General features: G+C 45.3%; 1 protein-coding gene across 2 annotated transcripts in view; it reads right to left on the bottom strand.

The window, feature by feature from the left end:
- Nucleotides 1-17,048, bottom strand: part of OLFM1 (olfactomedin 1) — a 48,819-nt gene extending 31,771 nt beyond the window's left edge. Inside the window, exon 1 of one of the 2 annotated variants that reach the window (XM_073314314.2) lies at nt 16,521-17,048. In XM_073314314.2, coding sequence (XP_073170415.1) covers nt 16,521-16,616 — 96 coding nt within the window. In that variant the 5' untranslated portion in view covers nt 16,617-17,048. Of the gene's footprint in view, nt 1-76; nt 656-16,520 lie in introns of those variants that run through there. The other variant, XM_073314313.2, reaches the window with a different exon arrangement.
- Between the last annotated feature and the right edge of the window lie 1,687 nt (nt 17,049-18,735).

Raw genomic sequence — 18,735 nt, 5'->3', positions numbered from 1 at the left:
CGCGCACCAGCCCCCGACACTCACACAGAGTGCACAGACGTGCCCCGCGCACCAGCCCCCCCCCCCCGACACTTACTCCCGTGCTCCTGTCCAAGGTGCCCCCCGAGGCTGCGGTTAACTTGGTGCTGTTCAGCCCCACCAGGGAGGGCAGCGTCTGCGACATCCAGTTGGTGATCATGGCCATGGTGCTCAGGACGACTCCGATCTTGAGCAAAGGCACCGACATCGCGGCGGGGATCGGCGGCAGCCGCCCTTCATTCCGAACCGGCCCGGGGCTGCCCGCGGCTCACCGGCCCCCGCTGCCCCGCCCCGCCGGCCGAGCGCTCCCTAGACATCTCCGCTGGCTCCCGCCGGGGTCTCGCCTCTGCGGGGCTCCCTGCCGCCCGCCCGCCCCCGGGCTGGCCCCGGCACCCCCACAGCCACGGTCCCTGCCGGGGGGGGCCGCCGCTTGGCACACCGGTCCCAGGGGAGGGCGGAGCGGAGCGCCCAGCCAGCCGGAGGGTTCGCTCCGGGTGGACGGCGAGGGGTATTTGGGTGGGGAGGGGGGGAGGAGTCGGGGAGGGGTGCTGGGGTGCTTTTTTGTAAGGTGGAAGGAGCCCGGTCTCCAAAACCCCGCGTCTCCCTGGGACGTGCAATGCACATGCCTGACACGGACGATGGGGCGGGATGAAATGGATGGGGGGGGCGGAGACCAGCGGCTGGTGTGAAAATCAAACGCACGCTGATGTCAAACTGGTGGGGGGGGGGGTTGGTTTGGTTTTTTTTAGTTTCTCTCTCCCTTTGCTTCTCTCCAGCGCCCCCTGGCCGCCGTCGGGGGCTGGTTCGCCCAGACAGGAAAAGCCTTTTGGGACTTTTGGACCAGGTGGGTAAGTACACGATGGGGTGTACCCTCCCCCTTTAGCATCAGTTTGCATCAGCACCACACTCAGCCCGGTGTCTGAGGCATTGGTGAAGGGCTGGTTAGTCGGGGGAGCTGCCAGGGAGCTCAAGTGTGGCACAAATCTCCCGGGCTCTCTTTTACTCGCCTCTGCTGGCACGCGAGAGAAGCAGGGCTACCCCCAGCGCTGCCTTAACAAATATTAGGAAGAACCCAGTCAGTTGAAAAGAAAATAAGGAGGATGAGGAATTGGATTATAATCAGACCAGCACAGCCTTCCCCTAGCAATGCTCTCTGCCTGGCTGTGCCGTATTTTTCCTCGTACAGTCCTGACGCCAGACGATAATTGTTTGCACGATTGTTGTAGCATGTTGGCCCACGATATGAGAGGGATGAGGTGGGTGAGGCAATATCGAACCTGGGTACCCGTACGCTAGGGGCACGCGGGAATAATCCTGTCCAGACAGACAACACATCGTGTTACCCCTTACAGACCGTCTTTTCCCCTGTTTTCACCAGTGTATTCCGACCCTATCTCTGATGGGAGTATGGCGTAGATTATGTTATTTGGAAAGGGGTACGCAGCCTAAAGTTTGAAAATCACGGCTTTATCGGACCAACTTCTGCTGGCGAAAAGGACAAGCGTTCCAGCTTCACAGAGCTCTTCAGACACTCTGCTTACCTTCCCCAGATATTAACTGTCCTGTTCGCACGGCACTCCATCTGCTCTCATTTTAACTGGAGCTCTTCCCCATCCCCCACCCCCCTTAAGAGAGGCTAGTGCCGCTCGTACCTATCTATTTTTCTGCAAGACGGTGTGTTTTCCATTGACCCAGCCTTACTTGTGATGCCCATACAGTCATAGTGGGGGATCTGTGGTTTCGTTATTCTTGTAACCTTCTCTGTCCTCTGACCCAGCTGTTGCATGATATTCTGAGCCACTGTTACTTATGGTCTATCTACGCTGTGATAAAAGACCCACGGCACAGCCGCAGCTGGCCCGCCTCACTCGTCTTGGGCTGCGAGGCTGTAAAATAGCCATGTGGACATTTGGGCTTGGGCTGGAGCCTGACACTCGCTGCCCCAGGATTTTTATGGCTGTGTAGACATAGGAGGGGAGTGCTGAGGGTCAGAGTCAATCTAAGCCTAAATTGGTGGCTCTTCCTCCACCTGCCCAGCCTTGCAAATGAAAACAAATTAAATAGAAAAGTCCCTCATATTTCCTTGCCTCATTTATAGCCCTGCCCACAACCAGGCAGCAGAATCAAAATCTTATTTACACCAGGTAGACTTCTCCTTCCTTAACCTTTAGTTGCTCCAGTTCCAAAGGAAACCCAAACCCACCCTAATGGAGAAAAATCCAGCCATGGCAGACTTCAAAGAGCCCTCCCTGATTCTCTACAGAATGGTCAAGAGAGCAGGATGGCAGAAGGTGGAAGATGTGATGGAGAACAAGCATCTTCCAAGGAAGACCTGTGATTCATGGAGTGGTGAATTAGGGGCATCAACTGGAGAGAGGCAACCCTCCATGTCTGAGTGGGGAGCTTATTGCATTCTGAACATGTCTGTTTCATTGTCTTAACTTTGGGAGAGATGTTCTCCAGCACTGAGGAAATGAGCTTCCCTCCCCACCTCAGCCCCAGCAAATCTGATGTCTCCCATGGGTGGTGAGTAAGGTATCTCAGTGTTAATCATCATTATTAGTTGTATTACAGTAGCTCCCCCATCAAGGATTGTGTTAGTCACTGCACAAATACGCCACAAAAAGACTGTCACTGCCCCAAAGAGGTGACAGTCTAAATATAAGGTGAGACAGAACACTGGATACAACAGACCGATGTGGGAACAAAAGGTAAGCACACAAGCACCTCAGCCTCCCCCCTCAGCTTTCAAAAGCCCTGATCAACCCAAAAGTTGGCAGGCTAAATCAGATTATACACATCGGCCAGATCCTCATCTGGTGCAAATCCCTGAAGTCAGTGGAGCTACACTGGTTTACACCAGCAGGGGATCTGGCTGCTTGGTTTCTTTTTCAGAAAAATCTCATATTGCAATTGCTTGCACCACAGTGAACCAAACTGTAAGTAGGAAGCCGCATGGCCATTTCATTGCAGACTGTGCTGATGGCTTTGTCAAAACATTTTCACTGAAAGTGGCTTCTCCATAAGGAAACAGTTCTCATTCAAGATTAAAAAAGATTTCCTCAAGGGGCTTATATAACTTTCCTAATGACTTCAGAAAAGAAGTGTTCCTCTGATCAAAATTCACAATTCCATCTTATTTTTTTTCTAGGTTAACATTTAAATACCACGTGCAGAAGAGAGATTACAAAATTAATCCTCTGGTCATGTGCAGGATTCCCCAAAAGAATAGAAGTCACATCTCTTGCTCCACAGTAATAAAGGCAGCCTCGGGGGAATCAGAGGCTTATCCCACTGCTTCCTGAGATTTCAAGAGGAACAAGAAGTAATCACAGTAATTAAAAAAAATAATAATACAAACTCTTTCCTCCTCTCAAGATTTGAAACACCAAAACAGTTAAGGTAAGATGGAGAGTTATATGCAATTGTCTGTAACTTCTTTCAAGGCTCTGCAATGCATACATTTTAGTACTGCAACACTGTGGTTTTCACCTTTGTTTGTGTGTGGAGGGGATTTAAAGGTGTTTCACTTTGTATTTGCAAAAAGATCTAATTTCTTGCTGAAGTGCAATTGCAAACCAGTGACTGACATTCATATTATGCAACTCTGCCATCACAGAGCCTCTGCAATTGTTGGATTCGAGTGCCCCCTTCTAGCATAGATTGGTATTGCAGGCCCCCCTTCAAAAAGATGCTTTATAATACAGTGGCTCATCAGTGATAATAAATACAGTGGAACAATGACTCATCCTACTCCCAGTCCTCTTTGATAACTCATTGTCCCGCCAGGGAATTTCTAAATAGCTCCGAAATGGATTGGTTAAGAGACAACTCCCAATCTGCCTTTGTCAGCGTAAGAGCTGAAGAGCAGATGTTGGCAGTGGAATATAGAAAGTTTGGTGATGTCATCCACATTTTTGGTATCTCACAGGTCAGATTTACACTGGTGAAAATAAGGATCTATTTCTGCAAGTAGGGATAACTTGCTGCTACATAACTTTTTAGCTAAATAATCATTCACAAATTCACTATCTACCATTCTTATTGCCCCCCCCCCCCGGTTACCGTCGTGTCTGAGCACCTCACAATCTTTAATGGATATATCCTGTGCCCTACAGCAGTGCCGTTATCACGGTTTTAAAGATGGGGAACTGAGGCACACAGGCTAACGTCACACAGAGCAGGGAACCGAGGCATTTCTTCTGAGTTGCAGACTAGTGTCCTAATCACTGGACCATATTTCCATCCTTCCCATAATGGGATGACCTCGAGAAGTCATCTAATCCAGCCTGCTGCACTGAGGCAGGACCAAGTAAGACTAGACTATTCCTGACAGGTGTTTGTCCAACCTGTTCTTAAAAACCTCCAGTGATGGGGATCACCCAGGGCTGAGTACGGGGGCTTTGCCCAGGAGAACCCCATTGAGTGGGCATTTAGATTCCTTCCCCAGGCTGCTAAAAGAATCTGTTTCATGGTAGTAATCTCTACCCTGCCTGCAACCTGCTTCTATTAGATGACTGGCAAAACTCCCATTGACTTCACCAGTGCTGGATCAAAATCTCAAAATGGGTACAGACAGTGGGGTCCCTCTACCTTGCCCTGAGCCATGTTTGAAGAAGCCCTAACTTTGGACCCTTACAGGATCCCCACCACTCTTGCTGTGGGCAGGGGAGAGGAAAGCAGGACTTGCCCGTAAGTGACATCAGGGGAGGTTTAAGAAACAGAGCAAAGCCAAGCAAACACTTCATGAGACCCCCTAAGAGGAGAGAGGTGAGGCTGTGTGCACATGCTGACTCCAGGCCTGCCGCCTCTCCCTCGATGGCAGTGGGAGCTTTCAGTGGGACTGGAAGATGATTGGGTTCAATCTCTGGATACAACCAATGGCTGCAGATTGAAAGAGTTTAAACATGATTCTCTTCCCACATCTAGCAGGACCCTCACAGGGTAGAAGTGTGTCATTGTTGTTCACGATTCGCCTTATCCAAAGGCCACATTCCCACTATGCTTTGGGTCAGACCCAATAACCCTGGCAAGCCTGAAACTAACTAAAGTTTCTCTGTCACTCTTGACCTCTTTCACCTCACCAAATCCCGAGCTCATTGCTCATTTGTCACTCAGTCCTCAACAGAGGCAAACCCATAATCGACTGTGATGTGCGCAGTGTTGTTGTAGCCATGTTACTGCCAAGATTTTGAAGAGACAAGTTGGACCAAGTAAAATACGTTCTTCTTCCAAAGAAGAGCTCTGTATAAGCTCAAAAGCTTGTCTCTTGTCAACAGAAGCTGGTCCAATACAAGACAGTACCTCACCCACCTTGTTTCTCTAATTCACTTTAATGGCACTTTGCCCAAGTATGAACTGAATTAAAATGAGGCTATGGCCCCGCGTGTGCATGCCATGGCTTATTATGACAGGTTTGCTCATATTGCCGGGCCGCTGCCATTAGAAGACCTTCAATAGGGAGGGGGAATTATCCCAAACCCTAGTGTCCAACCCTACTGATATTTCCTATACTGAATTCCTGTGATTCATTAATTCCCATGGAAGGCTGCCATAAATACTGGTGGATGGTGGAATATTTTTCCTTCGGTGCAAATATCCAACAAATAATTAGATGCAAATGTGTGGCTTCATTGGAACAACTCAGATTTACATTGGTGTCACTGCGATCAAAATCTGTCCCAGCATTCTTACTAGGATGGTAGCAGTGAATGCTTAGGTCGAAGGTAAAACACCATCTGCAGAGAGCTCTTAAAGGAAATCACATCCTTCTGTTCTATTCTAATCTGTTCAGGTTCTTATACTGTGCTCATCGCCACAGTATCTGAGCGCCGGATCCGTACAACACTTATCAGTGCAGTATTTATATCATTTCAGTGCTCATTTGGAAAGCAGGGTATGACGTAAAACTCACCTCTCATGCTAGTCTTCAATAAATACATAGAAGAAGAAGAATTAGTTCAGAAGCATATAGAAATTAACATCTTTTTTAGACCTTCACCTTCTACCCACATATAGTTTTTAAATAATAAAGTATGTTAAAAATGCTAAAAAAATGCATTCTGTAGCTTTTATTCCCCCAGGAATGTATAAAGATTCATTCCCCCTCAGTGCACATAGGTACTGTTACTGGTATTCAGTCGTGGTAATAGTAGTATACAGAACCATTCATCCAAGGATTGAAAAATGCTTTCCAAATGTTAAGCTTTGTAACACCAATGGCAAAGCTCTACTTTAATGGCGCAGGATCAGGGCCTCTGTGAGGTAGGAATTTATTAGACTTATTTCACAGATAGAGCAAATGAGGCACGGGGAGCTGACGAGCTTGCCTGTGATCACACAAAGACACAGACTGCCATAGTCTGGGCTCCCAATCTATTCCCTCTCCTATATCCCTATTATAACCACCTTCCCTTTATGAAAATTATGGGCCGGATCCTCAGCTCGTGTAAATCAGCATAGCTGTACTGACTTCAATGGAGCTACATTGATTTACAACAGCAGAGGAAGTGGCCATACTTAGGCTAATCAAGAGAAGAACAAACCCATTTGAATTTTTAGGCTCCTTTGCTTCCATATGCTTCAGAGCATCTATTCTCTTCTTTCAAGAGCCTGTTAACATAACGGGAGTTATGCCCAGCCATCCAGAGGACAATGGCTCTCTGAAAAAAGTCAATGACTTGTTGCATTTATTGTCTTTCCAGATCCCTGGATTGGAGCCTTCCTTATCAGACCCTAATTCCATTATTTATTGCTCAACCTCACATGGCAACAAATTGCCACAGCACTTTCTCTAAAGAGTCAGTCCCACCTGGATGTAGCGGAAAGGGCCACACACAGATACATCAATTCCAGCCCCAAATGGAGGCTTTGCAAAATCTGTGATCAACTGTAATGTCTCTATTCTATTTTTTAAATGGCAATTATTAAGTCAGAAGAGTTTTTTTATTAGGTTTTTTTGTTCAGATTTAAATATTATCACGCAGGGTTAGAAACCCCAACACTGCAGCTTTATGCTAAGGCCTGAGCTCCAGGAAGTGAAAATGACCAGTGTATTGACCTTGTCCAAGCTAAGTGAAATGCAAAAATGAAACCCTCATTGTTACTGCTCAAGTGTACATTAGAGACAGGTTCTTTCAACTGTTGTGGTCTGAAAGGTGATAGTAAAAAAAAGCCACAAGGACATATGTTTAAATGCATTGGGCCTGAACCTACACTTACACTTCACTTACACTAAAGTAAATCAGGAGTAATGCCACTGAAGTCAATGCGGATACAGTGGTGTAAGTGCGAAAAGAATCAGGGCCATTGTTTTCAACCTGACAGCATCCTCTTAGGGAAGCTTTCCAGTGTAAAGCAAGATCTAGCCCTTAAAGAGAAACTGACACCTCTTCGAATTTTTGACAAAACCTCTCTTAGTCTTAGGTTTTCCTCGATATCTCAGATCGCCTCTCTTCTGACTGCTTCATTGTTTATCACACGGGTTATTTGGCTTGAAAAGAGGCTCCTTATGTCTCTGAGTTTATCTGTTCCTGTTGTGTATTCTACACCTGATGTCTCCATGGCATCAATCATTTCCAGAGCAGCCAATTCTGATGTCTCAATGAGTGAATTACTGCTGTAATGAGATAATAAGCAGCAGGGAAAGATGAACTGCTAGGGAACAAAAGATCTCATTTGCATGGATATATCCTTAGTAATAAAGGATGAGGAAAGAAAGACATAAAAATATATGGTATAGAATGGATCCCACTTAATGGCAAACTACTAAATGGAAAATTTCACTAATGGAAAAGTTGTTGTCCATGCATAATGTAAAATGAACGCAGCTGACTGCAATTGACCTAAGAGGCCAGCATTCTCAAATATGGTCAGTAAATTTGTGCCCGTATTTATGCATGACACACTAATACAGGATAGATCTTTGTCTCCCTCTTGTGGCTGGTCCACCCACATAAGAGGTTATGAAGTTGCCACAGCTACCAGGTGGAGGCTTGGGGTCCTAGCCAAAGCCTGTTGATCACAGTAGAAAGGCTCCTATTGAATCAGAGGGATTTTTAGCTCTGTTCTTCAGCTCAAGAGATACAGGCTCATCCTTTTAGCAGGGAAGGTTCTGGGTTCAAACTCTGCTGCTGTCGCAAGCTGTGTCAGTTACACATGCAGAGCCGAACATGTATTTATGTATAATGTGCAAATTCAGCAACTGCCTGACTGGCAAATCAATTGTTATTTTCACATACTATTTTCATGCTTCCTTGCGTTCACAAACGAGAGCGTGCACATAAATTCAGGGGTAGATATGGAAGCGGGGTTGAGGTCAGCAGTGATAATGCCCTATAGATTTATAGATTATAAGGACCATCGTGATCATCTAGTCTCACCTCCTGTATAACACAGGCCACAGGACTCCCTGGTTTGAACTAAACATCTCTTTGAGGTATGTTTTGTAGCATTCTTGGCTGAGCACCAAAACCAGGATGGCAGTGGGCGGTAGTTATTTATTAGCTGTGCTCTGGAAAAGCTCGGTGACATCCCACATCAGTGCTCCTTTGAAAGGGAGAAACCTGAGAATGATTCCTCCTGCCTGCTCCACACAACCCTTAGGTGGAATTCACCGCTGTGCAAAGGGCCTGCATGAGACTTACGCACCATTTAAGTCTCACTCAATTCCTCAGAATGAGGCTCACGAGGCGCATATAGGCCTCGTGCACTGGGGAGAACTTGCCCCATAAGGCAAATCCTGTCTGACGAGCACAGCCCAGAGTAATCAGGCTGGGTGTACTGAGGCTAGGAGAATGAATCTTATACTCCTAGACCACTGAGCAACAGTCAAGTTATTCTATGGTACCTCAGGGCTGCAGTCATGCCCCCTCTGAGGGGCAATGTCTGATGGGTTCATGTAGCAATAGATCCATCAGCATTACGCCCATGTGTTTCCCCTCCCCCATCAACTTCCTGCAAGCTGGGGAATCCCAAGCTCCTCTAGGGACTATGTTCTGCGGCATGGTAGGGACCACACACCCTGTGGGTGTTTCCAGAACACTTGCCTCTCCTCCTTGCAACACACTTGCAACACACCCACACACTGCTTCCACTGTGTCCAGTGCCTCTGGGCCTGGGGAGCAGAGAAAAGGATCTGCCCCTTAGTGCCATTTATCACAGGAGTTGGTATTTGCTTTTAAAGTGACACTGACTAGATGCTATCAGCCTAGCTGGAGGTGCAGAAAGTTCACAAGGTTGGACTGGAAGGAAGGCTTTGAGAACTGGAAGTGAGGTGGACCGGCCTCTGCTTTGGGAAATCCCAGCGAGTGGGGAAAATGCGGTGGGAAGCCGATGTTCCCATTAAACAGACTGGACTGCACTGGGCACGTAGGTGCATAATAGTGTACTGCAGATGGTCTAGACGGATGCAAAGGACAACATTCTAATGCAGATCAGGCTTCAGGGGCTCTTTGCCTGTGGGGCTTTGGTTCAGTCTATGACACAGACAGGGACTGCTTGCAAAGTACAGCTCTGGCCCTGGATCCTGGTCTGGATTCAAACCCTTCCGTGGGTGAGATGTTTAGGTCGAGGATTCTACCATGGGCGCCTCTCTAACGTGATAAGTACAAGGCAGCACAGTATATTGGACATCAACGTTCATCGGTGAGTGGACAGACAGAGACGCACATGAATGTGGGGTGGGTGGGGCAGCAGAGTTCCTATTAGAAAGAATATTTTTGCAAAGTTTCTCTCCCCCCCACCCCCCGTGTTTATACAGAACCTAGCACAATGGGGTCCCGGTCCATGACCGGGATTCGTAGTTGCTATGGCAATAAAAATAAGTAATAATCACATTTCACCCCACCCCCATTGCTGTGGGCCTTAAGAAGCATAGTGGGGCAGTAGGGGTCATTCTGTGCTTCTCCCCTCAATCGTTGTGTATAACCAGGGTTGGGAGTCACCGGAAGGGGACCACAACTCCCCACTCAGTGGCTAATAGCAGAAGGGAGCTCCCCCGCTTCCATGCATGAGTGGGAGAGCAGTGCTCCCCCACAGCTCCCCCGCTCCTTGGCTGGGGCACCCCCTCCTGCTACAATTGACTGTGACCCCTGTGCATGGCCCCATTAGAATGCAAGGGAGGTGAATGAACTGAGAAGAGACTCCAGGAACCGGGGGTTGGGATTGACTGCCAGCAAGGAGCATGATTTCCCCCTTAATCCTTCCATTGAGCACCGAAAGCAATACAAAGTTCAGGGCCTCACGCTGCTGTCTTTGTGTCCCACCAGCTGAAGTCAGCAGAGCCCAGATCCTCAGAAGGTATTTAGGAGCCTAATTCCTATTGAAAGGGAATTTAGGCCCTAATTCCCTTTGAGAAGCTGGACCTAAGAGCTTTCATAGCACTAGAAATGCCTCAATAGAGCAGGACGGCACTAAAGCAACAGAAACGTTCCTAGCTTCCTTTCACCTATAAGAGAGACTCCTGTTTTATATTTACCCAGCACCTCCCTATCCTGAAAGATCCCAATGTGCTGCACAAACCATGGACCTTATTCCGCAGACCTTACCCCCACTAAACTCCCATTTTTGCATAAGCTATGCACAATTGGCTTTCGACACACAGAGCAGCACTGAAATGCAGCCATTTCTGGGGCGAGGCACAGCATGCTGCACAGTAGTCATGAGGATGTTAAATTCTAGCTATCAACACGAGACAGTTCCTTGCACATGGTAAGTGCCATGTGAGTTTTACTCTCTACACACAGTGCAGAAGACCCTGAATTTTGCAGCAGAAAGATCATGCTCTCAATATTACGTTTGAACAGAATAATCCCCCTTTACAGATCTTTGCCTTGTACTAAATCTGTGTTTAGCTAAAGCTGCTCTTGACACTAAACCCACAATCTCATAGCAAATGCCAATATATGTCACAGAAGTCTGTGAGCCCAGTATAGCAGCGTTACAGTTAATGGGAGTTTTGTAACGATTTCAATAGATGAGGTTTGTATTAGGAGCAATTATCAGCATATCTTTTACGAGCAGGTTTCCTTAAGGTCAATATTGGGGTGTGGATGGGGAAATATTTCCATAGGTCGGTTCAGAACTACTGTCCAGAAAGTCTTTTTAAATTAATAAATAAGTATATCCCATTGTTGTGTGTGTTAATTGCTTTATACTATCACAATTAGTACTGAAGTCTGGCAAAGCACCTGCTTTAATCCTCTTCTCCCTGTTCTTTTCCTTCCCACAAGGTCTCTTGTGATCTCACTAGATTTAGAGCATCGTCTACTAATTAGAGCAGGAGGGATTGAGAGTCAGGACTCCTGGGTTCTACTTCCAGTTCTGAAAGAGGAGTGAAGTTTAGTAGTGAGAAGATGCAGGAGACTGGTAGTCAGCACTCCTGGACTCTGCTCTGAGAGGGAAGGGTGATATAATAGTTAAAGCATGTAAGAGATTAGAAACCACTATTTCCAGCTTTGCTTTGTCTTGCTGTGCTACCCGGGACTCATCATGGCCTCTCTGTGGCTCAGTTTACCTGTGCGTAAAAAAAACCACTTCCTTCAAGAGTAATGATACTTATATATCTCAATATCTTATATATATCAATGATACTCAATATCATTGATATTTGCAGATCTCTCCGAGATCCTCAGATGAAAAGGTGTGTGCAAAAACAAAGTGCAAACTTCTTCCCTTTCACAATGGTTCATGCACACCCTTTGCCTCGTGAAGAGTTTAACTTAATAATTATTAAATAACAAATCTGAAAAGAAACCTTTTCCTTTCCTTCCCCACCTCTGCATCTCTACAGCCATGTTAGTGTTTGTCTCGAGCATTACTATGGCCCTATGGTTCATGATTTCATAATAGCAAGCAAAAGCTGCAGTTTATCACTCATAACTGAGAATTGGCTTCTTCCATTGTCAATGCAGTTTTACAGTCCTCATCTACCTAATTCAGTTAGATAGTAATTAGTTTTGTATTACTTTACACAGTGATTCTAATACTGATTACAAGGCCTGATAACTTGAGTAATAAATATAACCCAGGGCTGACAATTACCTGTCTTTTTTATTGGTGAAAGCTGAAGTTAGCGAAACGAGACATTAATTGGTTTATGAAATGAGGCATCTGCCTCATGTTACAGGCTGCAGATTTGCAGCTTAATTCTACAATGTGGCTCCACAATAGGGGATGAAAGAGCCTAGCAATCAGCGTGAACGTTTGAAAATCACCTCAATAGTTACAGCTAAACTAGCACAGTCTAAGGCCTGGCATTAAAGTGAGTTAGAACTGAGCTGCAGGGGGATCAATGTGCAGGGGGAGTCAGAGAAGTACCATCCTCCTTCCCTGCTCTCTGGCTCCAAAAGCTAAGAGCCACATTTTCAACGGCAAAGCAACGTGTGAGATCGCAAAAATGCATGCCTGGTTCTCCTCTCACTTTTACACCAGCAGTGTAACTCTATTGACTGTAAAGAAGTTATTCCTGTTTGACTCCAGTGTCAATGAACCAGAAAACCCCCAGCTTTGGACACTTGGAAAATTGTGGAAGGGGTGCAAACTGATAGCATTTGCACTCACAATTATGGGGTTTTACAGATCCATTGGAAATGCACACTTTTTTGCCAGGGCACCCAGGGATGAAAACCGTATACCAATGAACCAGATATGCTATTTTGAAAATCAGTGCTAAAGTTCCCTTAGACCCTTAAATGGGAGCCCTAAATATTCAATAACTTCCCTGCCCCAGGGAATGTATATTTCTTCTGTGGATTGAATTTTTATTGGTTAAATAAATATCAAGGTGTTTCTTACCTCTCTATGTACCCTCAAAACTTTTGGGAAAAGATATGGCAATTTCATAAGTACCTCAATGTGTAGTTAACAGCCCTGTTTCAAGAGAGACTGAATACATTATAAACCAAGATTGGGGATGGGGTGGGGGGGGAGGAGAGGTCCAGTCTGTAATCCTGATTATGATCTTAAACCTGTTTTCCATTCATCTAACTCCAGTGGTTTGGATGAAGTTACTCCTGATTTACATCAGTGTAAGAATCAGGGCCTATATTTAAATCTGCATCTATAGCCATATATAATAAACCTTGTGAAGCAGATCCTTGGGTGGTATAAATTCCCATAGCTCCACTCAAGTCATCTGAGGATGTAACCCTTTATCTCTCTGGGGTTCCAGCTGTCAAAGAAAGAAAACTCTCATTCTGAACTCAGAAGAACTTTGGCTAAACTTGCATGCATGTAGATGGAAGAATTGGGGTTTTGCCTGCCAATGGCAACAGGTACCAGTAAAATCCAGTCCATTCAAATTCAACTGTAATATTCATCATTTCATTATTTGGATCACTGACCTGTAAAAACGTGAAATGCAATTTAAGGACTTGGGCTAGCACAAGCCTCGGACTCTAATACTCTGAATATTTCCATATGGAAATAACTCTGAAATTAAAAAGACAATAACATGTAAGTCTAAAGGGATAAAACTACAAGTGGGGAATCAAAGGGCAAGCTGAAGTTATAACAATGACAAGACTCTGTGACACAGAAGTTTGGCCAACTCCTGTTATTTTGACTTGGGATCCCATTAACTTTTAGTCAGGACTTGATTCCAAGCATGTGCTACTTTTTCAGGATTTAATGCACAGTGTCCGTTTGCAATGTCCCGCATGTCTAGGAGCGAATTCAGGGGTAGGGCACAGCTAACCCTGCTTTTCAGAAGCCAGCTGTGACTGGGATTACTTGAGAATTCAGCTCTAGTTTAGGTGCTCAGATATGATTAGTGGGTTGTTTTGGGAACAACGCTCTCCCTTCCCACCAGGAGATGGTTACCCTTCTGTACACAGAACAGCAGCAGTTAGTTGTTAAAGGAAAGCAATGTACTCACCACCTTCCATTGCAAAGTCTGCTCTAGCACCCCTTATGGGGAGAATCTGGGGGGGCTGATGTGCATGCTTTGTGTTATTAAAGGGAGGGAGCGGGGGTTGACAACAGCCTTTGCATTGTCACTGAAAGCTGCCTAATTAGAAATGAATCTTCCCTTAACCATGGCCCCCCCATTGGGCTCTCTGGAGGGGGCAGGGGAATGCAGATGAGAGCGTGACTCCAGTGCATGTGATAGAGATGTTAATTTGGCACCAAATTAAACGTGGGAGGCAGGGAACTGGGCGGCGTCAGAGATGAAAGGCCTATTTGGGGATTGCATCTGGCAGCTGTGCCATGGAAATGAGATGCAAAAACTGTGAAACGGATCTGCAGAGCCAAACAATTCCACATCTACGCTGGAGAGCTCTCCATTCCCATAGAACAGGAGGTCGGTTCGGAGAAAGGAGCCTAAATCAGTGTTGCTAGCTCAAGGTAGACAGTGAAAGCAAGCAAGGAGGGTACCTACTCAGCTCCTATTTTTGCTAAAATCTAGCCAAGGTTTATATGTTTTTATTTAAAACCAGTGGGCTAAACACTGCTCTGGGATAGCTCCACTGAAGTCAGCCAGGGATTATTTTAGCCCAAAGCTTGTAGCTGGAGTGGGCTGATTTAATTTGCCCAGACTAAAGTTGGGACAAAAGTTCTTCCACACCTGCAAAACAGAATCTGATACTCTACCAACACCAGCAGCTGCCTCAGCACAAGGAGATGCAATAGCTAAGGTGTCCTTGCAGGAAAATGCCAAGGCAGAGAAGGTGGGTGCTGAAAGAGAGAAAGAAGCCATTAAGCAGTTGGGGGAAAGAGTTTCATGCAGCCAAGAAATTCAAATTCCCCATGAAACAGATACTCTCATGCTCGCCTGGGGGCGACCAAGAAGGGAGAGAGGAGGGAAGATACAAGCTTGCTGAGAAGGCAGCCCAAGATCGCTGGTGTTTATCATGCCAAAGGAGGATGGCAGGGTCTTCACCAGGGAGCACTGTTTGTTTGTTTCAGGGCAATTCTTGTATGTTTCACCCTGCTTTGCCCAGTTTGGCGCATGCAGGTGTATGTGAGCGAGTATATACCCTGGTGCATATTCTCTCTCAATGCACACAACAGATTTTTATTGGTCAGTCACTTTAGCTATAATTCCTTCCCAGCCCTTCCACTTTACAGGCAACTTGGAATTGTTTTTAATAAGCCTCCCCCCACCCCCCCATCCCTTTGGTCCCAACGTTTTAAGACTTTGCTTTGGAGATTTCTTCCTTTCAGCAGCAGCTCAGAAATATTCTGTAGGTAAAACATGCTTTAGCCACTACATTTCTGTTCCCAGGACAGTGACTTAAGAGGCTATTGTGTGTGTGTAATATAATTTAAAAAAACATAAAATATCTGGAATGAGAGTCCACTGCTAATTGGTTCTATATCCGAGAGCCTCTTGGGGAGGGTCCCTTCCTATTTATTTATTGCTTCCAGGCAACATTACAATTAACACACACACAGCCACATAGAGTATCCCCTTGTGATCACTTTTGCTCCTTTCTTGTGTGATTAAGAAAAAGCAAAAACATCCTTGTTTCTCAAAGAAGTGGAATGGACTTTTATTCTACTCCCTCAAAAAAAACCCTCTCCCCCAACTCAACAATAGGTGGGCTTGGAAAGTACAGGAAGGCAATCAAAGAAAGAAAGAAACAGCCCCCAAGCATGCCACAAATGGAAACACTGAGAGACATTTAAATGTCACCCTAAATCAGGAAAGCTACCGCCACACCAGTCATTTATCTATATAAAGGGGAGGGGATGAGCGGGAATGAAACAGAAGTGATTGCAGGTGCAAATTACATATTTTACAAGGGAAACTAGAACACACACAAGTAGACAGACTGACTGACCAACCCCTAGCTTACCAATAACAGAATGTGCATTTCAAGCTACTTACACTATTGCATTTTTAAAGACATCACATACACCCCCAAATCCTGTCCATTTACCAGCTGAGAATTGCACTGAGACTGTAGCAACCTCATCCTTAATTGTGGACTTCTCAAAGAAGGAGGAGGAATAAAAAAAAATTAAAAAAAAAAAAAAGCTGAACACTCAAGACCCCCAGTGATGAAATGTTGTGGTAGATGACGATGAATTCCCTTCCTCCCCTAGTGAAACAAAAGGCAGTCACATTACAGAGTCACCAGTTTCACCTTACCTGAAATTCAACTCTCCTTCCCTCCCCCCTCCCCAATTAAAAGTTGAATTCAACCACCCTCACCCCATTCCAAATCTGGCTGCCATAAAAATCTACAGCAGATCTGAAGGCACAAAGGCAGCCTTAAAAAAAAAATCCCCTTTAAGTCCGATCTCTTCACCAGGCACACGAACACCTTTATCCCTCCACCCTGAGCTCCCCCTCACTGCTCGCCTGCATCGCAGGAGAGGAATTTGATGAATGACCTCTATTGCATGCTCCAAAAAGAAGGAAGGGGGAGGGATGGGGGAAGGGGAGTGAAATTGACAGAAAGATGCAATTTGCTACTCTAGTTTCTTTTGTGTCCTACAGCTTTAGCAGAAAATGGCGTTGGGAGAGAGAGAGGGAGAGAAAAAAAGAAACCTACTTGAGTTAGTTCTGTGCCCATCAGCAGAAGAAAGAAGAGACTCAGAAGCTTGCTTGTCGGTTGCATCTCTTGCACACAGTTCCAGGTACCTGGCATGCAGATTTCCCCCTCTCCTCCTGGGTTATTTTCTGTTGCTGCGTTGATCACCGACTCCCCTGGGTTGCTTTTGGGTCCTTCAATTTTTTTTTATTATGATTCTCTCAGTACCCCGAGAAGGCAATGCAAGAAATCTGCTTAGCACAGCCTTCACTTTGCATATTTAGTGAGCTCCCCGTGTCTCCTCTTCTCTCTGATCTGCCTCTCTCGGGCTTTTTTTTTTTTACAAATTTTATTATGATGATGATTATTTAATGGCTCCCCTGATCGAAAGACATTGGCGAGGAGAAATTCAACGGAGCACGAAATGATTATCTCTGCAATTGCCAAAAGTTTGCCTTGAAAAGGGGGGCTGATGGAGGGAGGACAGGGATTAAAAAAAAAGGAAAGGAATTGGAAGGCAGGGACTACTAGCAGGGATGGATGTTTGAAACAGGATGTGACATCAACAAAGGCGGGGGAAATTTAACTAGACACGGAGAAGGGAATGGGTGGGGGGAGGTAAAGCAGCAGCATCAAAAATGCAGCCAGACACAAAAGGAGGAGGGGTCAGATTTGGTACTGGGGGTCTGAGGAAAGCAGACAAAAGGGACTGAGGATGAACGTGGAAGGGTCCCTCTGCAGCGAATTTAAGGCAAGCCCTGGCCCAGTTGCAGCGGGCTCCAAAGTGAGAAACTCCAATGCACAGAAGCAAGAAGGGAGCTAAAGGAACAGATGCAAATGGGAGCCAGCTGCTGTATTTTCAAGGCAAAGAGGATTTTTCTTGGGGGTGTGATTTAACAGCACCCCTCTACACACACCCCTCATTCTTTCCCTGTTCAGGAGACTCAGGATTGCAGGCATATGGGGGACCTGAATTCATTTAAACTTCAACCTTCTTGGCATTCAGCCATATGCCATGCATCTTCCATTGGGGTCAGAGATTTTTTTTAAAAAATTGATTGATTTTGGGGAGGGAGAGGGTGGAGGAATGTCTCTGATCTAGGTCCTAGCAATGCCAAAACCTCCACCCACAAGGGAAACAATTAGGGCAGTCAAGCAGTTAAAAAAATTAATTGCAATTAATCACGATTAAAAAAATTAATTGCATGATTAATTGCACTGTTAAATAATAATAGAATACCATTTATTTAAATAGTTTTGGATATTTTCTACATTTTCAAATATATTGATTTCAATTACAACACAAAATACAAAGTGTACAGTGCTCACTGTATATTATTATTTTATGACAAATATTTGCATTGTAAAAAATAAAAGAAATAGTATTTTTCAATTCACTTAATACAAGTACTGGAGTGCAATTGCTTTATCATGCAACTTGAACTTACAAATGTAGAATTATGTGCAAAAAATAACTGCATTCAAAAATAAAACAATGTAAAACTTTAGAGCCTGCAAGTCCACTCAGTCCCACTTCTTGTTCAGCCAATCACTAAAACAAGTTTGTTTACATTTGCAGGAGCTAATGCTGCCCGCTTTTTGTTTACAATGTCATCTGAAAGTAAGAACAGGAGTTGGCATGGCACTATGGTAGCCAGCGTCGCAAGGTATTTATGTGCCAGATACACTAAAGATTCATGTCCCTTCACGCTTCAACCACCAGTCCAGAGGACGTGCATCCATGCCAATGATGGGTTCCTCTTGATAATGATCCAAAGTGGTGCGGACCGATGCATGTTCATTTTCATTATCTGAGACAGATGCCGCTCGCAGAAAGTTGATTTTTTTTTTTTTTTTTTTAGTGGTTCGGGTTCTGTAGCTTCCACATCGGAGTGTTGCTCTTTTAACTCATCTGAAAGCATGTTCCACACCTCGTCTCTCTCAGATTTTGGAAGGCACTTCAGATTCTTAAACCTTGGGTCGAGTGCTGTAGCTATCCTTATAAATCTCACACTGGTACCTTCTCTGGGTTTTGTCAAATCTGCAGTGAAAGTGTTCTTAAAATGAACAACATGTGCTGGGTCATCATCTGAGACATGCAATGTATGGAAGAATACCGGTAAAACAGAGCAGGAGACATGCAATTCTCCCCCAGGGAGTTCAGTCACAAATTTAATTAATGTATTTTTTTTAACAAGCATCATCAGCATGGAAGCATGTCCTCTGGAATGGTGGC

The sequence above is a fragment of the Lepidochelys kempii genome, chromosome 16 (genome assembly GCF_965140285.1).
Source record: "Lepidochelys kempii isolate rLepKem1 chromosome 16, rLepKem1.hap1, whole genome shotgun sequence".
Classification (NCBI taxonomy): Eukaryota; Metazoa; Chordata; order Testudines; family Cheloniidae; genus Lepidochelys; species Lepidochelys kempii.
The sequence above is the reverse complement of the archived record's forward strand: the minus strand, read 5'-3'. Positions and strand labels throughout refer to the sequence as shown.